This window comes from Microplitis demolitor, chromosome 5, assembly GCF_026212275.2.
Source record: "Microplitis demolitor isolate Queensland-Clemson2020A chromosome 5, iyMicDemo2.1a, whole genome shotgun sequence".
Classification (NCBI taxonomy): Eukaryota; Metazoa; Arthropoda; class Insecta; order Hymenoptera; family Braconidae; genus Microplitis; species Microplitis demolitor.
In genome coordinates, this window is record NC_068549.1 from 20,563,165 (window position 1) to 20,587,140 (window position 23,976).

At 28.4% G+C, this 23,976-nt stretch overlaps 3 protein-coding genes across 4 annotated transcripts in view; 2 read left to right on the forward strand and 1 right to left on the reverse strand.

The window, feature by feature from the left end:
- Positions 1 to 23,976, forward strand: part of LOC103579425 (proclotting enzyme) — a 67,068-nt gene that overhangs the window by 15,698 nt on the left and 27,394 nt on the right. The window lies entirely within an intron of this gene.
- Positions 388 to 2,142, reverse strand: LOC103579421 (RNA polymerase II subunit A C-terminal domain phosphatase SSU72-like). The gene is made up of 2 exons (XM_053739253.1): positions 2,038 to 2,142; positions 388 to 1,273 (listed from the first exon to the last, which is right to left on the reverse strand). The coding sequence occupies exon 2, from the start codon at positions 1,209 to 1,211 to the stop codon at positions 615 to 617; it is 597 nt and encodes a 198-aa protein (XP_053595228.1). The 5' UTR covers positions 1,212 to 1,273; positions 2,038 to 2,142; the 3' UTR covers positions 388 to 614.
- LOC103579423 (uncharacterized) lies at positions 12,483 to 15,286 on the forward strand. Its single transcript, XM_008560812.3, has 3 exons — positions 12,483 to 12,762; positions 13,125 to 13,273; positions 14,292 to 15,286. The coding sequence occupies exons 1-3, from the start codon at positions 12,725 to 12,727 to the stop codon at positions 14,576 to 14,578; spliced, it is 474 nt and encodes a 157-aa protein (XP_008559034.1). The 5' UTR covers positions 12,483 to 12,724; the 3' UTR covers positions 14,579 to 15,286.

The following is a 23,976-nucleotide window of genomic DNA, read 5'->3' on the forward strand; positions in this document are numbered from 1 at the left end:
TTACCCATAATTATAGGAATAGTTCCTGTTATTATGGGAATGATACCCATACCATTATGGGAATGGTTCCTATAATTATGGGTAACATTCCTATAACCTGGGACGAAATGAGGAAAAACAAAATTTTCTATGTTCAAAAATTGATTACTTACGATTTGTAGTACAATGCGGGGTAACTTGATCAGCCAGGACAGTGTCGCTATATTAAAGTTTTACGTAAAAAAAATTTTTTTTTTAATATAATAATAATAATAATAATAATAATAATAATAATAACAATAATGATATTTGAGCGCAAACTTGTAACAAAATGATTCAGTCTTGAAATGAATGCAAAGTAAATAAATGTATGAACAAATTATTATTTATTATTACGATGCAATCATACATTGTTTCATCAAAAGTAAAATGATAATACTTATGGTTGATTAGTCAAAATTTTGACAACATGAATTTGATGATAATTTTACCGCGAACACTGAGCAGTAACATTTTGAAAAAAATTTGCTATCAGGAAAATTTACAGCTTATCTAACATAGTCAAAAAAAATTTCATATTAAAAATAATTAATTTATCAAAAACTAGATATCCTTATAACTACAAAAAAGTCATCTTAATAAAATAATACAGTTCTTAAAATGGGTTTTTTGTACACATCAGTCTCAAATTTAGCAACCAACTCATCGAAATTGTCATCCAAGTTTTCGCAGCTGGCAATCGTCGTAGCTAATTCGCAAATAAGATAGGAACCACTTGCAGCACTTGCGATGTCATCTTTAATACCAACATTGATCAAGTAAACTGGCTGCTTACAAGAAGAAGAATCTTCATTTTTTCCTTCCATAAATTCCTTAACTCGATGATAAGCTCTCTCGTCGCAGGTAATGAGGACGTCAAATCGTTCTTTCGTCGATTGGAATCGCTCTGGTCCAGACTTTATTTTCATATTCCTTCTTACCATGTCGAGTAAGCCTATTTTCTTATAATAGTCTTTATTCTTTTTGACCAAATCGTTGTAAATGTAACTATACTTCATTCCAAATGAGTAAACATTCGCTTTTCCTTCAATATGACACAACATTCTTATCCGATCGCAAACTCCATAAGATTTGACATCAAAACCTTTTTTCTTCAGACGTTTATGGGCTTCCATGCTTCTGTTCATGTTAGCGAAACATATTACGGCGAATCGTAAATTTTTTTCCGGCATACTAGCGATTCGTAAAATTACTTAAATTTTAAAATTCACAAATTTAAATTAAATAAATATATCTAAAAATAAATATGCAAAAGTTAGACATAAAATTTTTTCTCGATATACATTTTTATAAAATTAAATTTATATCTCATTGATTGCTATCTAAATATCAGTCATAATTTCATATGCCAAAATATCATATAATAAATTTATCATACGTCTGAATTATCACTTGCTCAAATATCGTAATATTTTAATATCATAAAAAAATTATATATTTATTACCATACAATATACTAGTGGCAGAACATTAATATTTAAATATATCACAATATATTTATTTTTTTTCACTGTCGATCTAAAGAATATTTTTTTCCCATGTTATTAATACGCTACAAAATTTGAACGCATTATATTTTGACATATAATAATTAGGCGTAATGATATTTTAGTATGTGATATTTTTGTCATGTGATATTTAGTCGTTATACCATATTAATTACATGTATAAACATCACATGACAAAAATATCATACGTCTAATTATCACTAGTTCAAATATCGCAATATTATAATATCATAAAAAAATAATATATATAATAAAAAAATAATATATTTTATAAATTGTTATTCACTGAACATTTATATTCAAATATACAACAATAAATTTGATTCTTTTCACCGTAGATTTAAATTAATATTTTTTTTTTTCATAATATTGATACAGTACGAAATTTGGACGCATAATGTTTTGGTAAAAAATTGAAGCGATATTATGACAGATATTTAGTTATGACACTGCCTTACTAAAATTGACTTAAAAAAATAACAATACAAACCACAACACAAATTTATAATAAATAGTTTTTTAAAATGTTATTTGAGGTTAACTTTGGACACAGCCATGTGTACTCGACCTCGTGCTCTTACTCTATGGTAATTTGAACACAGGACCTCATTATACATTATTTGACAGTTATCTATACTATAGATATAAAATGGGTATAAAACTAATTACAAATATTACTTTTCCGTTTATGAAAACGTATGTAAAAGTTTACGTATCTAGAAACCAATAGAATAACCCGCGGCAAAATGAGGAAAAACAAAATTTTCTTTGTTCAAAAATTGGTTACTTACGATTTGTAGTACAATACAGGGTAACGATCAGCTAGGACAGTGTCGCCATATTAAAGTTTTACGTAAAAAAAATTTTTTCAAAAATATAATAATAATAATAATGATAATATTTGAGCGCAAACTTGTAACAAAATAATTCAGTCTTGAAATGAATACAAAGTAAATAAAAGCGTTGATAAATTATTTATTACATATTACGATGCAGTCATACATCATTTCATCGAAAATAAAATTATACTTTCATTTTTTTATTACAATGAACAACTTCATTATCTTTAATACAATCATTAGTTCTCTTTTTATTTAAAATTTTATCGTTTTCGTACCATTGATATCTATAGATCAGAATTACCAAATCCATATTGGTGTAATCATCAAATATCATTCTCACACAATCATAAGGAAGTTCCAAAACTTCATCAAAAATTCCAAGATCACACGCTCGATCTATAAGTGATTTTCTGTAAAGTCCTCGGTGATAAGAATTGCCTATAATACTCGCAAAAAGTCGGAATTTAGTTTTGTATTTTCCAGTCTTGAGTGTTTCATAAATTACATCATTATCCAAAAACCTTATCATCTTGTTCATATTAGCTGATGCGATGTCATAAAAAGTAACGTCATCACAAATGACAGTGTTTTTCAAATTTTCAACTTCTTTTTGGTATCTTTCCATTTTGGCCCACGGATTGTCACTCATTTTAATAGCATTGTCGTAATCGACTTGGTTCACCTCCAGCCCCACCATCTTCATCTTGATAACATGTTGGGCAAAAATGTCAACAACTCTCTTATCACGTTTTGGGCGCACTATATAAGAATCACGGCTCATACGAATTTTTCTATATGTATTACCACTTTTGATCGCCTGATGCAAGTAATCAAACGGTGTCCTGCCGTTATTGCACTTCGCATTAACATCCGCGCCATATTGAAGCAGTTTAGCAACAACTCCATCATAACCAACCATCAGAGCCGAATATAGCGGAGGTAATCCAGATGCAGTTTTAAAATTAACATCATAACCAATTTTTACCATTGATTCAATACACTTATCAGTATATTTACCCGAAGCATAAAGAGTTTCACAACTAAATATCTTCTTCAAAACCTCAGTATTTACTCCATACTGTAATCTCTCTTGAAAACTCAATTTTTCCAATTTCCCAAAAATTACTTCCATGGATTCAGCATCGCCCACTTGAACAGCTGCGTAAACAGTATTTTGTAATTCTTCATCAGAAATATTGTACTTTCCTATTTTCAACAAAAATCCCACGATCGAAGCTTGCCTAAATTTGGCAGCCAGAGATATTGGAGTAAAACCATCGCTGTTTTTCACATAAAGGTCAGCGCCACTGTTGACAATTTGTTTAACGATATCCAAACTGCAGGAATCACAAGCCGCATGTAATGCAGTGTCATTTAGGCCTTCAATATTGGCCTTAGCTCCTCTTTGTAGCAAATATTCAACTAACGGATGCCTATCTGACTGCCTGCAGGCTATAGCTAATGCTGTTTTTCCCCCAAAGTCTTTCATTGACTCTTCGACTCTGTTTATGTCAACCCCATTGTCCAAAAGTAATTTGACTACTCCACGATTGCATTTAATGATCGCGGTGTGCAGGACTTTTACTATGCCCGGACTGTCTTTAACGATCACCTGCGGTGGGGGATTAATCAGCCAGTTTTCAATAATCGACTGTTCCATATTCTCGAGCCAGAGAACGCTGTTGAGTAATTTTACGTATTTGACGCCTGTCAGAGACTTGTATTCTGGCAATTTACTAAAAAACGCCTGGATTATTTTGGGTTTCTTACTTCTTATTGCAATCTCCAATGGACAAATATTGTTTGCATTGTCGATAAAAATGTCCGCGTTATTTTTCAACAGCGTATTCGTTAATCTTAAGTACTCTAAGCTGACTGCCAAGTGCAGCGGGGAATCATGAGCCTCTAGACCTGGTAAATTAACCGGGGCCCCACTTGTTAGCAAAAGTTTTACTGTCGCTTCCTGACGGTTATAGACCGCGTGCCAAAGTGACGTATACGTCGACGATGCCATCGTCTGAATTAGACGGAATCGTCCATTAGTATAAATACTCATTATTGATAACGCGAGTTTAAATTGATGATTTTAAACTCTTATTAAAATATTTATTATTTCAACCCTTTTAATTATAAAAGTTTACCAGCACTTTACACACAATTGACAGTCAAATGTTAATAATTGTTGAATATCGATTATTAACTTTGATTTTGTAAAATAGTAAATAAAATAAATATAAAATTGCTCGATGGCACTTTATTTGAATGCAGTCCGGGTGACGTGCATCAGCTAACTAATGAGTGAAATATAAAATTCGAGTGACCAAATTACCAAAACCACGTGGTCTGAAATATTTATGGGAGAATTTACGATACGGTCTAGACAATTTAACATTTATTGTTTGCACATTTCTTTTGAGTTCTTTGTTGCTACCATGGATAATTTTTGAAGTACAAATAAGAAGCTTACATTTATTTTCTTATAGAATTATGATAGGAATCAGTAGATATTATATTTGTATTATAAATTAATATAGTAATGGGATTCAAATGAGGATAATTTTCCGTATCTAAATTCAACACTATTTTATCAAAGGTTTTTAGATTGTTCTTGTAAAACTTTTTTTTTTTTTTTTTTTTCAAATCTAAGGTGTCATTACCAAGTAAGTATTTAGTCTATGTACTACTGCATGATTTTTTTTTTTTTAATTTTTATTTGCTTGGAAAAAAAATTTTTGTTTGATTTAATAAATTTTTTGCATTCTAAATTAAAAATAAAAAATTTTGTTGAAGTAGAAAAATTTTTGACAGATTCCGTGATCTAGTATTGTGTGAAAATAATTGAAAATATGTAGCGGAAGGGTCGATTGAAAAAAAAAAATTGAATTAAAATAAATTATCCTTTGAAAAAATTTAAATCATCAGTATCCCTTTTACAAATTTCTCTCACCCATAATCTCGATATTCATGCTCGGCAATTTAACGGATAACCCATCTATGAAATTAAAAAGTAATGTCGGCTAGCCATCCTAAGCCTGGTCTAGGAGACGTCGGGGAAATTTCCTTGGGACCGTGCTCCCACTACCGTGCACTTAAATAGGGAAGCTCTTCGGTCCCAGTAACTGCTCATTGAGGGGAAGAGGCTCATGACGTAGCATGTATTCACGCTCACTAATTTAACGCATAATTAATCGAAATTAAAAAGCGATATATTTTTATATACAAAATATCATAATTTACGATAAAAATTCCTGACACACACAAAATTTTGAACAATAGACCCAGCGTTAATCCAAAAATAAAAATATCTACCGTATTAGAAAAACTATTTTTTAAAAATTTATATAAAACCCAATAAACTTCAATGACTAATGTATATCGGATGTTATCTGAAATTAAGCTAGCCAGTAAAGTAGGGCCACAATTACAACTCAACTCCAAAGCGCTACCTGTCCCTTTTCTTAGCCAAGTCGCGACGTAATATAAATTAATATAAGACTAAGTTATAACTCTGAGGGAATAGAATAGAGAGGAGGGAGTAGAGTATGGACCACAATGTATTTGAAATGATTTAGATGCGTTAGACAGCCATAAAAAACACGGGTATCCATCAAGGACGTATCAAGGAGACCCCTCGAGCTTCTTATTATTCCATCCATTTTATCTTTTACTCTTTTCGAACAGCTCTCGCCTATCTCTATAGACGCATCCTTCCCCATATCCTATATCCACTCGACTGTACACAAAAGAAAAAAAATAAATAAATAAAAAATTTTTTAAAGTACTTGGGGGCCGGGTATCTGATGATGAGTGTGAGTGGCAAAACAAGAAAGAGAATATACATATAAGTAAAACCAAAAAACCTGTTTCTAGTCTCAACTTTACTACACTAGGGTCAGCAACATCCTTTACGATACATCTAGACCCTAAACTCGAAAACTAAACGCGTTAAATGTAAATTTAGCCTCTTGTTCACCAGTAGAAAAATAAAAAACTAAAAATCTAAGGGCTGCCTCTGGATTTCGGGTGTAGCAGGACCAGAAAATAACATGGATATGCCACACACTGCTTCTGTTGTCTTTATGCTCAGATTTACTTGACCGCTTGGCGATATTTACCCACTTTATTTATATTTTGTATACATTTATAAAGACGGTATAAAAAATTATGGAGTTAAAGACACTTGTGTTTTCATGATCGTGTTTACGATCGCCCGGTGGAGCTGAAATCCTTCCGGACATCGTGAGGATCAAACGAGGCGAGAGAGATCACCTACGGGCATACAATCCTGCTGGGAGTGCTACCAACACTTGGATGCATACCATCCGCCTGATCACACCTGATAAATTTTATCCCTTTTTTTTACCGGGAATGCCGTAAATTTTTTACTCGCCTACAGTCGCTTTATTGTTTTTTATATATTTATTTTATTGATGCTGCTTTCAGGATACATTTATCTTAAGGGGGGGGGGGTGGAAAAACCTTAATGTGTATAATCAAATGGTTGGTTTCTGATTACATATTTCTCGATAAAGTAACAGAAATGTTGCACTTGTTAATACAGGAATTCTGAATAAGATTATATATATTTTTTTTTCTTTATTTACTTGAACTACAATCTGCTAATTAACGAAAGTTATTTTACGACGCATATTATAGGTGTTAGAGGTATATTCTACTTGTTTGGTATTTAATTAGTTGAATCGGGTTTTCAGATCTGACGGTTTGTATTCACCGTCAGATACTGTAATTTTTACCGAAATTTTATGGAAAAATTCTCTGTGTACTCTGTTAAATCTGAAATAGTGAAAATAGTGACTATTCACTATTTGCTGGTCAAAAGTATATCACTAATTTAAATAGTGGTATACTTTGCACTAGCAATAAGTGACTACTCACTACCAAATAGTGATTTTCACAAATTAGTTTTTAGAGAGTAAGATGAAAATTATTTGTCTCTGACAGATCTTTCGTGACTGTAAACAAAGTATATATCGTGGATCTTAATAATTTTATTTATTTGTTTTAACAATAAGGCGATTGGTAAAATAAATATGGAATTAAAAATTATGCAAATAAAACTTTTATTAAAGTAAATAAGAGGCATTAATACGGTCTCTTATCTCCTTCAATTATTTGCTGATTATATTTATTTGAATTATGAATATTTAAAATTAAGTTCCATGACACGTACATGTGTCTTATTGCAAATTAAATCGTGATGAATAACTTAGGCACTATTCTTTTGAACTAAAATTCACTTCAGAGGAGTTTATTTTGAGATTAAAATTCTATGGATTAAAATAAAATCCATGTGTCGAAAAAAAAATTTCTATTTACTCCATATGCGAATTTTTTTTAAATTCCAAAGCTGAAGTAAATTTTTATTGAATTAAAATCCACTTCAAATTCTTCTGTAACCGTTTTTTTTTTTACAATTAACAGTTTTGTCAACAACGGCGAGTAAGTTTTATTTGACTCATGCTTCTGTAAAAAATCCACTGACGGAAAACGGATCAAATCTGGAGTAAATGAGTAGTGGATAATTTTTTGATTATTTAATCTTCGGAGTAAAATTTACTCCGGACGAAAGTTTATTTTAACTAAGACTCCGGAACGATGTGGACGCGAATCAAAACTAAAATTGACATCCGCCGGAAAAAAATTCCCCATTTACTCCATACACGAAGTGATTTTTTAAAAATTCATTGGCGATTTTTCAGCTTCAAATACCAGTTAAAAAAATTATTATACTTTATATTTGTGTCCATTCATTTAAAAATTACCATGTTACTTAAAACATAATTTATCAATCTTCCAAACGTCATGTCACACAAAAGTCAAAATTAAGCTATGAAATAACTTCAGACACTTCAAGTCCTTTGAATCACCCGACCAAAGATTAATAGACTAATTTTATTTTTATTTACTTTTTTACCTTCTAAAATTTTCGATCTAACGTTTAACGTTGGCTATTTCAATACAATGTCATTTAGTGAGTCTTTGGTGTGCAGAAAAAAACGATAATTAATGGAGAATTTTAGCTCCGGCTGAATAATTTAAATTGACATAATAAGTAGATACAGTTTAATATTTAACCAGGGTTAAAATATATAATGCACTTGTTTGTTTAGTCCATTACGTAAATTGATGGATAACTTCCGGTGCATGGAATAAAAAGTACACTATGTACTTAAATACCATATTTAGGTTTAAAGTATTCATGCGTTTTATTTTTTAAATTTACATGACTTTTTTACTCATACATTTTTTTTATAGCTAATAAAATATATATATATATATATATAGCGTAGGATCTAGAAACAGATATAAAAAGAATCTCATGAATTTTGTGGTAAAAGGATAGACTACAAAATGAAATAAACGACTGAGAGACTGGGAGAAAATAAAAATATAAGGTTTTTGTCTGTTTTGTACACATTGTCTTTCGCTGCTATTTAAATTATAATCTCAAGCAGTAAATTATAAATTAATCGCTCGGTTAAAAATTTAATGTAGGATAGAAAGGAATTATTTTATTTTTTTTTTAAAATAAATATATTGTGTAATAATACTAATTTTTGTGGATTAAATGTTAGCTGGACATATATTTTTACTGAAATTTTTTCGGGTGGGAGGTAATAAAAATTTAGTAGTACTAAAAAATAGGAATTTAGTAATAAATTTAAAAAATATCTGATTTAAATATGATTTTTTATTTTGATCTATATAGATCTTATTTTTCTATTATTTATTTATATATATGTGTACTAGGGTGGTTGTTAAAAATTAAATTTTCTCAGACGCCCCATAAAAAGCTTCTTTTTAGTGAAAAATACGTGGGGAATTTATTTTTTTCGTTTTAAGTAAAAAGAACACGTGCCTTAGGACGATCAAAGTTTATTTTTCGATACAATCGCGGTTTTTTTTAAATATCTCATGAAATATGCAGATTAAAGGAAAAAACCATAGGAACAATTTTGTAGGAAATTAAATTCTTGACAAAAAAGGTCATGTTCATTTTTTCTAAAAAATGTGTATTTATGAAGATATTTCGAAAAAACTTTTTTCAGATCTGATGAATTGAGCCTTTTAAGGATTACAAATTTTGAAAATAACATTTTTCTAAGTTTACAGAAACTGTAACAAGCCTTAATAGTTGATATGTTACGAGCTACGAAGTTGTCTATATTTATGAAAAAACGTTATTTTAACATTCGTTATCCTCAAAATGCCCAATTGATAAGATCTAGAAAAGTTTTTTTAAAATATCTTCATAAATACACGTTTTATAAAAAAAATGAACATGAATTTTTTTGTCAAGAATTTAATTTCCTACAAAATTGTTCCTATGGTTTTTTCCTTTAATTTGCATATTTCATGAGATATTTAAAAAAAACCGCGATACTTTTTTCACTAAAAAGAAGCTTTTTATGGAGGGCCTGAAAAAATTTAATTTTCAACGACCACCCTAATGTGTACATAAAAAATCTATGGCGGATCAAAGTTAAATAAAAAATTCAAAATTTTGATTTTTAAAAAAATTTACAGGGTAAAAAATTAGCGGAGTAATTTCGGAGTGGAAATTTACTCTGAAGGGGAATTTCTTTTAATATTGACTCCTAATTTTTTGCAGCGCAGAAATTTTGTAAAAAAAAAAAAACTGAAAAAAAATGATGCCCTTTATTTTCGTAAACCATAAAAAATAGTTTTTATCAAATCAACCCTAAAGGAAAAATTTAAACAAACCAATTAACGTTAACTAAAAAATACTGACCAATTTTTAAAAAAATTCTCTGATACCGACGCGCGATAAAGAGAATTTAAGTTTCGCAATAATTAATCATGCATCAATATTCATACATATACACCTATACATACATATATAATTAAAAAATTAATACTAAATTCCATTAATATATTTTTCTACAAAAATACGATTAATCTATTCCAACGGTTACCCTCACAGGCCATCTAGCGGGAAGTTTTGAACTAAGCGCCCAAAATAAACTTGTTATCAAACATACCCAGTTTGATTACTTAAAAATTAATAATCTGTCATTAGCATTTAATGACATAATTAAATTAGTAAATACAATTATAAAAAAAAAAAAAAATTAATTGATAATTATAACAATAGTTTATTAAGAAACGTTTATCGGCAGTTTAAAATAATATCTTCGCAGTAATATCTTGGCTAGTTGCCTAGACCGCGGCTTATGATGACCCATGGTCCATGGATAAAACGATTAAGGTGTGCCTCGCACGATCACACGATCAAAGATGATGCTTTTTAAAAATGTCAGGAGATCATAGGCGATGATCTAACACACCGCGTTAATAACCTTCGGTCATTTGCTGTCTAACAGTCTCCTATCTATTTGATACCTCGGAAAAATTACTGTAGTATAAAAAAATCCTCTCTCACTCACATTCTCGCTAGAAGTATCAAAATTCCCATCTCCCTAAAAGTCCACGAGAAAAATATATTAAGTAATAAATTAAAGTATATACCTAATAAAATTTCTCCTTATTTATGATGACATAAATTAAACAATAAGTTTTTTTTTTTTTTACAACAAATTATTCCATCATTTTAATCACTTTGTTTTTTATTTTTTTTTATGTCTCAATATTTATCATTGCTGTTCATATATTTTAAAAATATATTTTTATGTGTAATACTAAAAATAAGTTTGTTTATAAATTTGCATATCAAATTATAAATGAACTTTTATTTTATTTTCTTTATATATTTCGACTCATATTTTTTTTTTTTTTTTTTTTTTTTTTCAATGCATACATATATCAATATGTCATGTCCTAATACGAACACCTATCAATAAATGCCCGAAAGGTGAATCATCAATAAGTCCAGCACCTTCTAGATGAGTCTCTGAAAATCGTAAACAAGACCTGCGAAATTACAAGCGATAAATTACGAGTTATCGGAATACTCCAAGTCTTCACTTTTTTCTCTATCACACTCAAGTCGGGACGGAAGTGTCCTCGTTGCACTTGCGCAGTAAATGGAAACTGTCCACATTTTTTTCTAAGAAAAATAAACATTTTGAAAAAATGGTAACGAGCCTCGTTCTTAATTTTCGGTTCGAGGTTTTGTTTGACAGAAATTCTTGGGAAAAAAATTAGTATAATTCCTTCTGAAATCGCGAAAACAATCTAATTATAGTGTTGAACTTTTTGAAAAGCCTTAAACTGGTCACTGAAATTGACATCCCTTTTTATTTTTTTTTTTTACTTCTTTTTCTATCTTCTGTACTAATTACGGGGGGGGGGTACTTACGAAAATGCGAAATTTTCGGGGACTCAAATTCCTAAATTCTTTTTTTTTTGAATAATATTCCGAGTAAATAGAAAAAATTTTCAGCTGTCATTAAAAAAAATTTGCGGACAAAAATGGGCAAAATTTTCTTGTAAGTAATTAACATAAAAAAAATTACACTTTACATAATTATTGGATGCAAAGCAAAAAAAAAATTTTTTAATAGTTGTTATCCCGCACGAAAAAATATACATCCAAAATAGTATATATCCGGGTTATATCTTTAGTATTGTCGTATGTATGCTTTTTTGCCGGCATGTATTCTCGGGTATATTTTTTTCTGTGGGATCAAAACAAAAGTCATTGACATTTTCCAGCTGACCCTCGATTTTTGAAAAAGTATAACAAAAAAAAAAAAAAATTTCAAAATAATACTTGACTGTATGAACAAAAGGATTTTTGAGTTTTTAAAAAATAGCCTTTTCTTTATAAAATTTTGGAAGTCCCCCTCTCACCTATATAACAGTATATTAATATATATGATACTTCATTTATATGACCGGTCATTTATAATCATGATGTTTATGCGACTGTTAAGTAAACACATTTAGAAAAAAAAAATTGTTATAAATTAAATTATAAATAAATATTTTTATTTATTATTATTATTTTATTTTCATTATATATTCAGGCACATGTTTTTTTCAAAACACACTCACACATATGTACGCAGTATTTACTGGATGATGCATAATATAAATGTATTGAAAATAAACGCAGATATGACCAAGTAATATAGTGATGTCATAAGGCGATTGTGTGCCAGACCGAGAATATAATACCTGTTGTCGAGTGTGTAAATGATCATACCGAATCGGTCACTTGAAATCGCTGTTGTTATATCGCTCAGTTATAAACTACTCGCTCGTTAGATCTTATATACATTTTTATTCTATTAACATATTGCATATCTGATAAAAAAAAACCCCATTTCATATTATAATTATAATAATTATATTTTATAGTTACTATTAATAGTTTTTTTCAAAAATATTATGAAGTCGCTTGTGGTTATTTTGTGTTTATTTATCACGTAAGTACATTAAATATTTTTATGTAATATATTATATATTATTTAATATATTTTATAAAAAAATTATATTTTAGTGTTTTATATATATTAGCAAAATTTAGATTAATATCAAAGGCGATAATAAAATTTAAAAATAACTGTTGATTAATTTGATCAGGTGCATTTATATTTTAATTGATAATAAATTAAAATTTTTTTAAAAAAAATTAATTTTTTTTTGTTGGGAGTAAAAAGTAAAATTTATTTAAAATTTCATATTAAACTTTTTATTTTTTTTTGAGAAATTTTATCAAAATAAAAAAATTTGATATTTTGAATTTTTTTTTTACCGCGAAAATTACTAAATCATAATTAATTTCCAGAGTATCGCAGTGTCAATTTTTAGACATGAGTTTTCTTGACAATATGATGGAAAATATGAATTCTCAAATAAATAATCAGATGGCAATTATGCATCAACAAATCAATGATAATATTGCGAATCAATTGTCTAAAGTCGATCAACTAATAAGTAAGTAATTAATTAATAAATAATTAATTTTTCTAAACCAATTCCGTGGAAAACAAATGACAGAAAATGAAAAGTAAGAAAAAATTGCCGCTGAAAAATATGTTTTCTAAGAAATATGTAAATAATGCATGAAATCACAGATAAGAACTAAGTTGTTATTAAACACTTGTATTTAATTACATTAATCACTTTGTTCTCCTTTCACCTTAACTACATACAATTATAATGTATGTACTCTTCTATTTAAATTGTTTCTCAATTCATTCCTTGTAACCTTCAACTGTACAAACATTTTATTATTTCAATATGACTCACTCTATATTATTTTATTATCATTATTATTATTACACTGTAGAAAAATTTGTGGTGATCACGGATTGAATTCGGAGTGATCACGAAGTAGATGACTGTGTATTTATTCAATTCCATTGGAGTAAAATTAACTCCGAAGGGGAATTTATTTTAATATTGAAACTCCGGTTCAAAATGAAATTTACTCCTAAAGAAATATTATTTAAATATTACACTGTATAAAATTAGTGGAGTAAATCCGGAGTAAATGCAGAGCGAATGACTGGTAATTTATCGAATCCCCTGGGGGTAAAATTTACATCAAACGGAAATTTATATTAATATTGAAACTCCAGTTTTAAGTGAAAGTAACTCCTAAAGAGAGTCTATTTAAATATTCAAACCCCAAATCGAAGTGATTGCTGATTGAAATAAAACTTAGGTCACTCAAAATCACTCAGTTGAAAAAAAAACTCCTTATTTACTCCGTATGCGAAATAATTTTTTTTAAACTGGGAATTTCTAAGTGATGGAGTCAATTTCGGTTGAAATAAAATTTGTAATTATTCCGAATTCACTCCCGATTTTTTACAGTGTATATTATCATTATTATTAATATTGTTATTATTTGAAGTATTCATTATCGAATAACGTAAAGCTAAATTATTTTATCAGCTTTATTTTTGAAATCAAAATATTATTGTTTTAAAATAAAATTTTATTTTAGGTAACATTCATAACATTCCAATTCCAACGGCAACAAATGGACAAACAATAATTGTTAATGGAGGCAGTGGTGAATCACATACCGTATTGTCAGGAACTGGTGCTGATGGAAAACCATATTTCCGAGATATCACTGATCGAATGATCGGATCAGTTTTACATCGTACTGAACGAATTTACAATCCGAAAACTGATACCATTGAAACGTATCAGTATACTTATGATACGTCAAACCCTAATGCTAAGCCAGTTCTGGTCAAAACTGATGCTAAAAAGTCTGGTAATTAAACATTGAAACCATAAATTAATTCATAATTTTTTTTTTTTATCTACGAAACCATAAATCGGCAGTTTATTAAGTCGCTAATTAAATTTTTATTGAATGATGAGCTATAAACTATATCTTATTTTCATTTTCTCAGTGTATGAGGAATTATAAAATTTTCTTTTGCTATCTTATGTAAATTTAACTTGCGCATAATACTCGATTTTATGAAAAATAAATATATCAAGAATTCATGAAAATATTCAGCAATAAATTATCACTAGAATTTTGTTAATTTTTATGTCCAATAAATTTTTGAAACTTTTCTAATAAAAAATTTTATGAAAGGAAAATAAAGTGTATACATATATATATATATATATGCTTTCGGTCAAATATATCGACAATAATAATAATAATTTTGTTTGAGTTTTAATCAATTAAAGAATTTTTATTAATTAACTGTAGATATGAAAGTTTCAATGAGGTTTTTAATTAGTTTTGTTTATGAATATGTGCATATATATGTATATATGTATATATGAAGAGAGAGAGAGAGAGAGAGGGGAAGAAATGTAATAGTTTAAAATTTCGAATCAAGTTTAAAAAAGTATTAGTTTATTTTTAATTATTAAAGTTAAGTTCAAAAAAATAAATGTAAAAAATATATTTGAACAGTTTATTATATATTTTTGTAACTTATAATAAATACTCAAAAATAAAATTATAAATTATCGTTTACTAAAAATTTCGAAAAGTATAGTTTGAATTATTCTAGTTTTTTTTAAGAAAAATTTAAAATTATAAATATATAGAGTAAATAATAAAAAAAAAAATATTTATAAAAAATGCACTTATTAATTTTAAAATTTTTCAAATGCCCATTTTTTAAAAATTTTATTTTATTTATTATTTACTCTATTTATTTATAATTAAAAATTTTTCTGATGTCTGCTACATGAATGATCCTAAAGTTAGCAGACAATAAAAGTATTCAGATTTATTTGTTAGCAAATAAATTACATAAAAAAGAAAAACTAAAAATATGCACATGTAGAAAATTCAAAAAACTAGAGGTGCAATTTTTCAAATATTTTTTATTTTCATAATTTACCATTAAAAAAAAATCCCAAAATTATTAGACGTCGGCTGACTTCAGTATCATCTACATTCACACTCATTCTTTTTTGTCTGTACATATGTTGACATATATATGTTACATAGATTTTTATACTTCCGCACTAGTCTGCTTTCCTCAGTAGTTATTAATTTTTAAAAAATCCATCATATATTTAAAAAACATCTATAATATTAATAATATAATTTCGAATAGGGAATGAACGATTTTTTTTACAGTTTATGGTGTTAAAAAAATATTTTATGATGATATAAAAAAAAAATTTTTTTTTTTATGGTAAATCTACCGTGCTGTGAAATAGATTTACTGTTATTACTACTCTGTATACATTTACGTGGATAGTTATATATAAATATTTTTTTTTTAAATTTATTTATACTCACCTATGTCTACCTACTTGTTTTATTATATTTTTCTTGTCAGCTAGCGGCTCTTTATTCTTATCATCCTTGTTCTGCTGTCGTATTATATACTGTTATATAATTGTATCTATTACTATATATCGTAGAGTAGAATGTAACACATATAGCAGTAGCCGAATCACTGGATACTGTACGATACTATCTCGTGCTGGTATTATTTTCTTAAAGTGTTTTTACTGAAAAAAAATGATATTGGAATTTTACGAGATAACATTTCAAGAATTTTTCATTTACGATCTTAAACTTGGTTCATTTTTTTTCAGTAATAAAAATAATAATTATTATCATTCATATCACAAAAAAAAATCTATTTGTCAAAGTAATTTGTTGAGAAAAAAAAAATATAAAATTCCCGAAATTTCTGAGCGATAGCGATTTCGATAAAAGTTCTTATGCTTGTCTGTAAAAGATCCAGTAGGAATTGAAACAACATAAGCATCATACCGGAATATTATACGAGCAAATAAAAGCATTTCAACCAGTTGCTACAAGCCACATCACAGGGTAAAAAACACAAGGGAACGAAGGAGACCAAGAGGAAAAAGAAGATGACGAAGAAGCCCATGAGTCTCGGAGTGCATTATCGATCCCCTCGATCGATGCTTTTTTTTCTGACATCGTTGTCTCTTGTTCTTTCTTACTGATACTCTTCAAACATAACTTATATCTTTTTCTCTGTTATTTTTTTTTATTTGGTCTTTTTTTTTTTATTTTTCAATGTAGTGTTGACGGCTGTAGCACAGGTTTGTTGTCGCGACGTCTTGATTTCTCATATCTCTGTCGCTGAAGTGTCTTGATAACGCGACTAATTACTCCGATGATATTAGACAGAATATTTATGTCTTTACTATCGGAATTTATTTTATATATATGTATATATATTAGGGTGCGTCATTTCGGAGCAACATTTTTTTTAAGTGCATGTGGAAAAAATCATAGTTAAACACAAAAAAAAATTTTCGCGTAAGAAAAAAAAATTCTGTGTCGATTACAGACCTAGAATTGAAAAATTCGATGTTCCTATTTAAATAAAAAGGGAAAAATTTTTTTTTAGCTTTAAGTACTTTTAAATCCTTAACAAATCAATGGATCGAATAGACTAATACATATATTTGTAAGAAATTGAACGCTCTACAAAAAAGGTCTATTATCATTTTTTGATAAATCCATCTGTTCAAAAGTTATTAGAGCTCAAAGTAAAGTTGGAGATCTTTTTACTTTTTCGGTGAAATTATCAGATTTATCACAAAATGTTATAAAATCTCTTTTGTTGACAATTTTATTCTCTACAAATTATTATCAGTCAAGTTTTTTCGAATTCCGGATTATTTTCTAGTTATTCCCATTTTAATGTCGAGCTCTCGAAATTGATCAGAACCACTTTTTTAAGAGCTTGAAATTAAAATGAATATATATATATATATATATATATATATATATATATATATATATATAATGTCGTCATCGATTTCTTTGATCAAAATCAATTTTAAAAAATTATAAATAATCAAAACTGTCTACTAGTACGAAAAGTAGCATAAAGATGGCGCTACATTGCGGTCTACATTACCTTTGATCGATAACTTGTCAGTTAAAAATAAAAAAATGAATTAATTTACCGGATGGGAGGTTGAATTTAATTTTATCGAATTAATTTATCAATTAATATAAATATTAACTGATAAGAGAGGCCTTCTTTCCGTGTCACTCTCAAGTAAGCCACCGGTACTATCCTTGTTGCACTACCACAGTAAATGGAGACATTGTTTTCAGGAAAAAAAAACTGCTATTATATAAAAAAAAATTTAATGTCATAAATCTCAGCAGCTCTCAAGAATAGAGATGTAAAAAAAAATTAAATTTAACGCGTGGAAAAAAAATTACCTCAGCTGGAATCGAACCACCAACCTTGGGTTTACAAGCAGACGCTTACCCTGAGTTACTGAGCTCATTTCTATCCCTTCTTTGTTAATATTCTTGTAATTAGAGCTATTTTACAGCTTTATCAATCACTTTAATAAATTATTTAATTAAAAATTCTGTAAAATATCTCAGTTGATGATGACAGATTTAGGGAATTGCAATTACAGTCAAATTTATTGCCGCTGGGAGGGATAAAGAGAGAGAATTTTGTAAAATATATAAAGAAAGTAATAGATGAACATATATTTATTAGTATCTATTTTGTAAGCCGGGAAATTGTGATAAAACTTCACATAGTTAATCATTGATTTATATATATATATATACATAAATATATACTAAAAGACAAGCTATAATACTGTGTAAGCGTGATCTACGAATAAACGTTAATCTCATTAGCGGGTATTTAAATTATCCTCATTGATTCTATCCGGGACTTAAATCGTATCAAATATCTTCCGGTATCACCACTAGAGTTGCATTATTTTTTAGAGTGCAATTAAATCTCCTTTATTTAATGCGTCGTTAAGAATAAATTAACACTTTTTATTTGTTTACTTCAGCTATAAGTAATTGGCTTTAATTTTTTACCCTGAAAAAAAGTACAATAGTGAATGGAAACACAGAAAACGGAGTTAGTTCAGGTGAAATAATGGTTGTAGTTGAAATAAAAAATTTATTATAAATTATAGAGGGCACAGAGGAAGGGAGAGACTATTTCTCATGGTCAGAAAGCACTCCGTGAGTTTGTTAATGAGACTTTACCGACAGTTGGACTCTCTCTGAACCGAGACTTTAAAACAGTTGACATCGATCTGAATTTTATTCAAACTTGTTAATGTTATCACAGTTGTGCAATCCCGATTTCACTTGTTAATTATTTACGTTATCATTATTATCAGTGATTAATCTGATTAATAATTAGCGCAGCTTGCATCTGTCACTCATTTCTTACGTAAGCTTGATGTTTTTGAAAATGATTAGCTAGCTAAAATAAATATTTTTGAGATAAATTTTATGTATAAATATATGTATATATATATATATATATGAACCTTAAGTATATATTTATTAGAGTATATTTAGGTATAAAAATACCTGTGAAAGTAAAAGCTCTTAATATTAACTTTAAGAGGTTTTGCATCGCACTTTTCTATTTTCCATAAAACTAACATGGAAAAATTTTTTTTCGCGTCTTCTGATTTTTATAACAAGCTAACGATGTGTTGTAGAAAAATTTTGCAGACTTGATTTTGTAGGAAATTGAATGCTCTACATTAAAAGTCTCTTATCATTTTTTGATAAATCCATCTGTTTAAAAGTTATTCAAGCTTGAAGTGAAATTTTTGTAAAATTTCGAGATCTTTTTACTTTTCCAGCGAAACTATCAAACTTTTCACAAAATGTCATTGAATCTTATTTTTAGACAATTTTATTCTCTTCAAGTTATTTTTGATGAATTTTTTTAAAATTCCGCATTGTTTCCTAGTTATTTTCATTTTAACGTCAAGCTCATAAAAAAATAGTATTCTGATCGATTTCAAGAGCTTGACATTAAAATAACAATAACTAGAAAACAATGCGGAATTTGAAAAAACTTTATTGAAAATAATTTATAGGAAATAAAATTATCTACAAAAAAGATTCAGTGAAATTTTGTGAAAAGTTTGATAGTTTCGCTGGAAAAATATAAAGACCTCAAAATTTAATATAAATTTCACTTCAAGCTTGAATAACTTTTAAACAGATGGATTTATCAAAAAATGATTAGAGACTTTTATTGTAGAGCATTCTATTTCCTACAAAATCAAGTCAGCAAAATTTTCTTACGACACATCGTTGGCTAGTTATAAAAATCAGAAGACGCAAAAAAAAATTTTCTATTTTATTTTTATGGAAAATAGAAAAGTGCGATACAAAACCTCTTAAAGTTAAAATTAAAAGCTCTAATTTTTTACTGTGTAACTATACGTTACTATTAAGTCGCAACAACAGTATTAATCCTGTCGCTACAACAGGATTCTTTCCTGCTGCTGCAGCATGCCTGCCCCTGTTGCAACAGCAGGAAATTTTTTTCCGTGTACCGTACAGAAAATATAACATATGAATCTCTGAAAATCAGTCGATGTTATTTAGCTTCTACTTACAATTATATATGATCAAAAATTTCAACTTATTTATAAGTAAGTCAATATAAATAAACAATCTTATGTTATTTGAGTGATTGTTAATAAAATAATTCGGTTACAACAGACGTTATAATTTGCCATAAAGTATTTTATTTGATGAATTAATTTTTCACATATTAATAATTTAATAATGTTTAATAGAATTTAAAGAAATATTATTTAAGATATTACAATACAATCATTGCCTTTAAAAAGACAGGATCAGTTGGGTTCCCAAGATAGCTTTATCATCACCCTATAAATAAAAAATAAAACAAATTATACAATATTTATCACAGTGTTATAGAACAAAATATAATATAATAAATTTCTTACATAAACAGTAAAATCTTTTTAACATCCCTGGCATTGCCCAACATTCGATAGTGCCCCTTGATTGGTCGTAGCAGTTGGTAGATTAGCAGCTCCAGCGGTTCCAGTCTGTGCTAAATTTTGTTCTGAGCCCTGATTAGAATTACCGTTAATGACATTTGCATTTTGGTTTGAACTTTGAACAGCATTCTGCGGTGTTGTCGCGTAGGCTGTCGTAGGTCCAGTAGTCGCAGAACCCACCTGGCCAGTTTGTTGACCGGCTATTTGACCGGGTCGTTGATTGCATGTTCGTCCAAAACATGTGGCTGATGCAGAGACAGCCATAGCAACCATCAGACAAATAATTGCGAAACGCATTTTGTTTTTATTTTTCCTAAACAGCAATTAAAGTATAGATTAATTATAAGTTTTAAAAAAGTTGTTTTTTGTAAATAATTATCACTCACAGTTATAGTATACAACTTAAGAGTGAACAATCAATTTTCCAATTGAAGATCGGTGTGATTTGCCAGTAAAACTTTCGGGTATATATATTAATCCTTATCTCCATAAATAAATACTCGTTGCTCAACTTTGTTACGAAAAATTTTTATTATTAAATTTTTTTTGGCAAAGAAAACATTAATGGAGGTGCAATTGTGTTAACAAATTTTTTTAATATCATGATAAGATCAAAATGGAAATTTTTATATTTTTACAGAGTTCTCAATAAATACAATAAATGTTTACATATAATTTTTTCCACCCGAAAAATTAATGATTATTTACAATTCGAGTGGGTTTGAGCTTAATTTTGACATATTGATTTATTATATTTTTTTCAGATTTCGCAATTAAATGAATTATGGTTTATTGGTTTTAATAATACGTCATAATATGGAAGTGTGAATACTTATCAGTGTATTGAAATTATTATAGGATTTAATTAAAAGTTTGATGATGACTGATTTGATGAAATTATACCTTAATGTACTTTACTCAAAATTTATTTAGACAAGAAGAATAAATTAATAATATCTGTAAAAAATTTCAGCTTTGAGGTTTCTTTAAAAAAAATTCACAATTTCATAAAATAATACTTTGACATAAAATATTTTATAGGGGTGTGCGAATCGAGTTCAAATCGAATAATTTGATAAAATTTAATGATTAGAAAATTTTCTAATCGTTCGTAACTTCGTAGAAAATCTAGGAAAAACGGTGTATTAAATTGTCTCGAAAAAATTTGAAAAATAAATTTTTTAAAAATACTTATCCAAGGATATCTTATAAATTATTTATGGATATTTTACCTGGATAGTATATAAGTAAACTATCTTGTTTACAATAAATGAAAAAATAAGGTACCAGCGGGTAATAAGGACTGTCGGGTAATGAAGCCTAAGTGACAGAAATGATATTTAAAATTATTGCCTCCACTAAAGGCTATTCTAGTAGAAGGCTCTTGCATAGAGATGTTACGACAAATTTATAGAGTCCCGATACCACGTTCCCTGTCTTCTATATTTCATCGTCCGTCAAATGCTGCACTGTGAAAAATTTCCAACAAATTTTACTATGGGTGCATTGTAACACCGGACCATAAGAAAACTGGCACAAAATTTACAAGTGTCCCATAGTAAACTGTATGCGCAGACGACACGATTAGGAATTATGCCATTAATTTTTCGGGTGGAAAAAATTATATGTAAACATTTATTGCATTTATTGAGAATTCTGTAAAAATATATAAATGTCCATTTTGATCTTATCATGATATTAAAAAAATTTGTTAACACAATTGCACCTCCATTAATGTTTTCGTTGCCAAAAAAATTTAATAACAAAAATTTTTCGTAACAAAGTTGAGCAACGACTATTTATTCATGGAGATAAGGATTAATATATATACCCGAAAATTTTACTGGCAAATCACACCGATCTTCAATTGGAAAATTGATTGTTCACTCTTAAGTTGTATACTATAACTGTGAGTAATAATTATTTACAAAAAACAACTTTTTTAAAACTTATAATTAATCTATACTTTAATTGCTGTTTAGGAAAAATAAAAACAAAATGCGTTTCGCAATTATTTGTCTGATGGTTGCTATGGCTGTCTCTGCAGCAGCCGCATTTTGTGTACAAGGATGCGGTCTACCCGGTCAAATAGCCGATCAACAAACTGGCCAGGTGGGTTCTGCGAGCAATAGAAACATTTCAGGCTTCGCGGCAGTACCGCAGAATGCTGTTCAAGATTCAAGCCAAGATGCAACTGTCAACAACGGTCGTTCTAATCAGGACTCACAACAAACTTTAGCACAGAATGGAACCGCTAGAGTTGTTAATGCACCAACTGCTACGACCAATCAAGGGGCACGAACGAGTGGTACGCAATGCCAGGGATGTTAAAAAGATTTTACTGTTTATGTAAGAAATTTATTATATTATATTTTGTTCTATAACACTGTGATAAAAATTGTATAATTTGTTTTATTTTTTATTTATAGGGTGATGATAAAGCTATCTTGGAAACCCGACTGATCCCGTCTTTTTAAAGGCAATGAGTGTATTGTAATATCTTAAATAATATTTCTTTAAATTCTATTAAACATTATTAAATTATTAATATGTGAAAAATTGATTCATCAAATAAAATACTTTATGGCAAATTATAACGTCTGTTGTAACCGAATTATTTTATTAACAATCACTCAAATAACATAAGATTGTTTATTTATATTGACTTACTTATAAAAAAGTTAAAATTTTTGATCATATATAATTGTAAGTAGAAGCTAAATAACATCGACTGATTTTCAGAGATTCATATGTTATATTTTCTGTACGGTACATGGAAAAAAATTTCCTGCTGTTGCAACAGGGGCAGGCATGCTGCAGCAGCAGGAAAGAATCCTGTTGTAGCGACAGGATTAATACTGTTGTTGCGACTTAATAGTAACGTATAGTTACACAGTAAAAAATTAGAGCTTTTAATTTTAACTTTAAGAGGTTTTGTATCGCACTTTTCTATTTTCCATAAAAATAAAATAGAAAATTTTTTTTTGCGTCTTCTGATTTTTATAACTAGCCAACGATGTGTCGTAAGAAAATTTTGCTGACTTGATTTTGTAGGAAATAGAATGCTCTACAATAAAAGCCTCTTATCATTTTTTGATAAATCCATCTGTTTAAAAGTTATTCAAGCTTGAAGTGAAATTTATATTAAATTTTGAGGTCTTTATACTTTTCCAGCGAAACTATCAAACTTTTCACAAAATCTCATTGAATCTTTTTTGTAGATAATTTTATTTCCTATAAATTATTTTAAATAAAGTTTTTTCAAATTCCGCATTGTTTCCTAGTTATTTTTATTTTAATGTCAAGCTCTGGAAATCGATCAGAATACTATTTTTTTATGAGCTTGACGTTAAAATGAAAATAACTAGGAAACAATG

Coding starts and splice junctions, on each gene's coding strand:
- LOC103579421 (XM_053739253.1), bottom strand. CDS start 1,211: ATGCCGGAAAAAAATTTACGATTCGCCGTAATATGTTTCGCTAACATG.
- LOC103579423 (XM_008560812.3), top strand. CDS start 12,725: ATGAAGTCGCTTGTGGTTATTTTGTGTTTATTTATCAC. Junction 12,763..13,124: donor ATTTTGTGTTTATTTATCAC/GTAAGTACATTA, acceptor ATTAATTTCCAG/AGTATCGCAGTGTCAATTTT. Junction 13,274..14,291: donor TAAAGTCGATCAACTAATAA/GTAAGTAATTAA, acceptor ATTTTATTTTAG/GTAACATTCATAACATTCCA.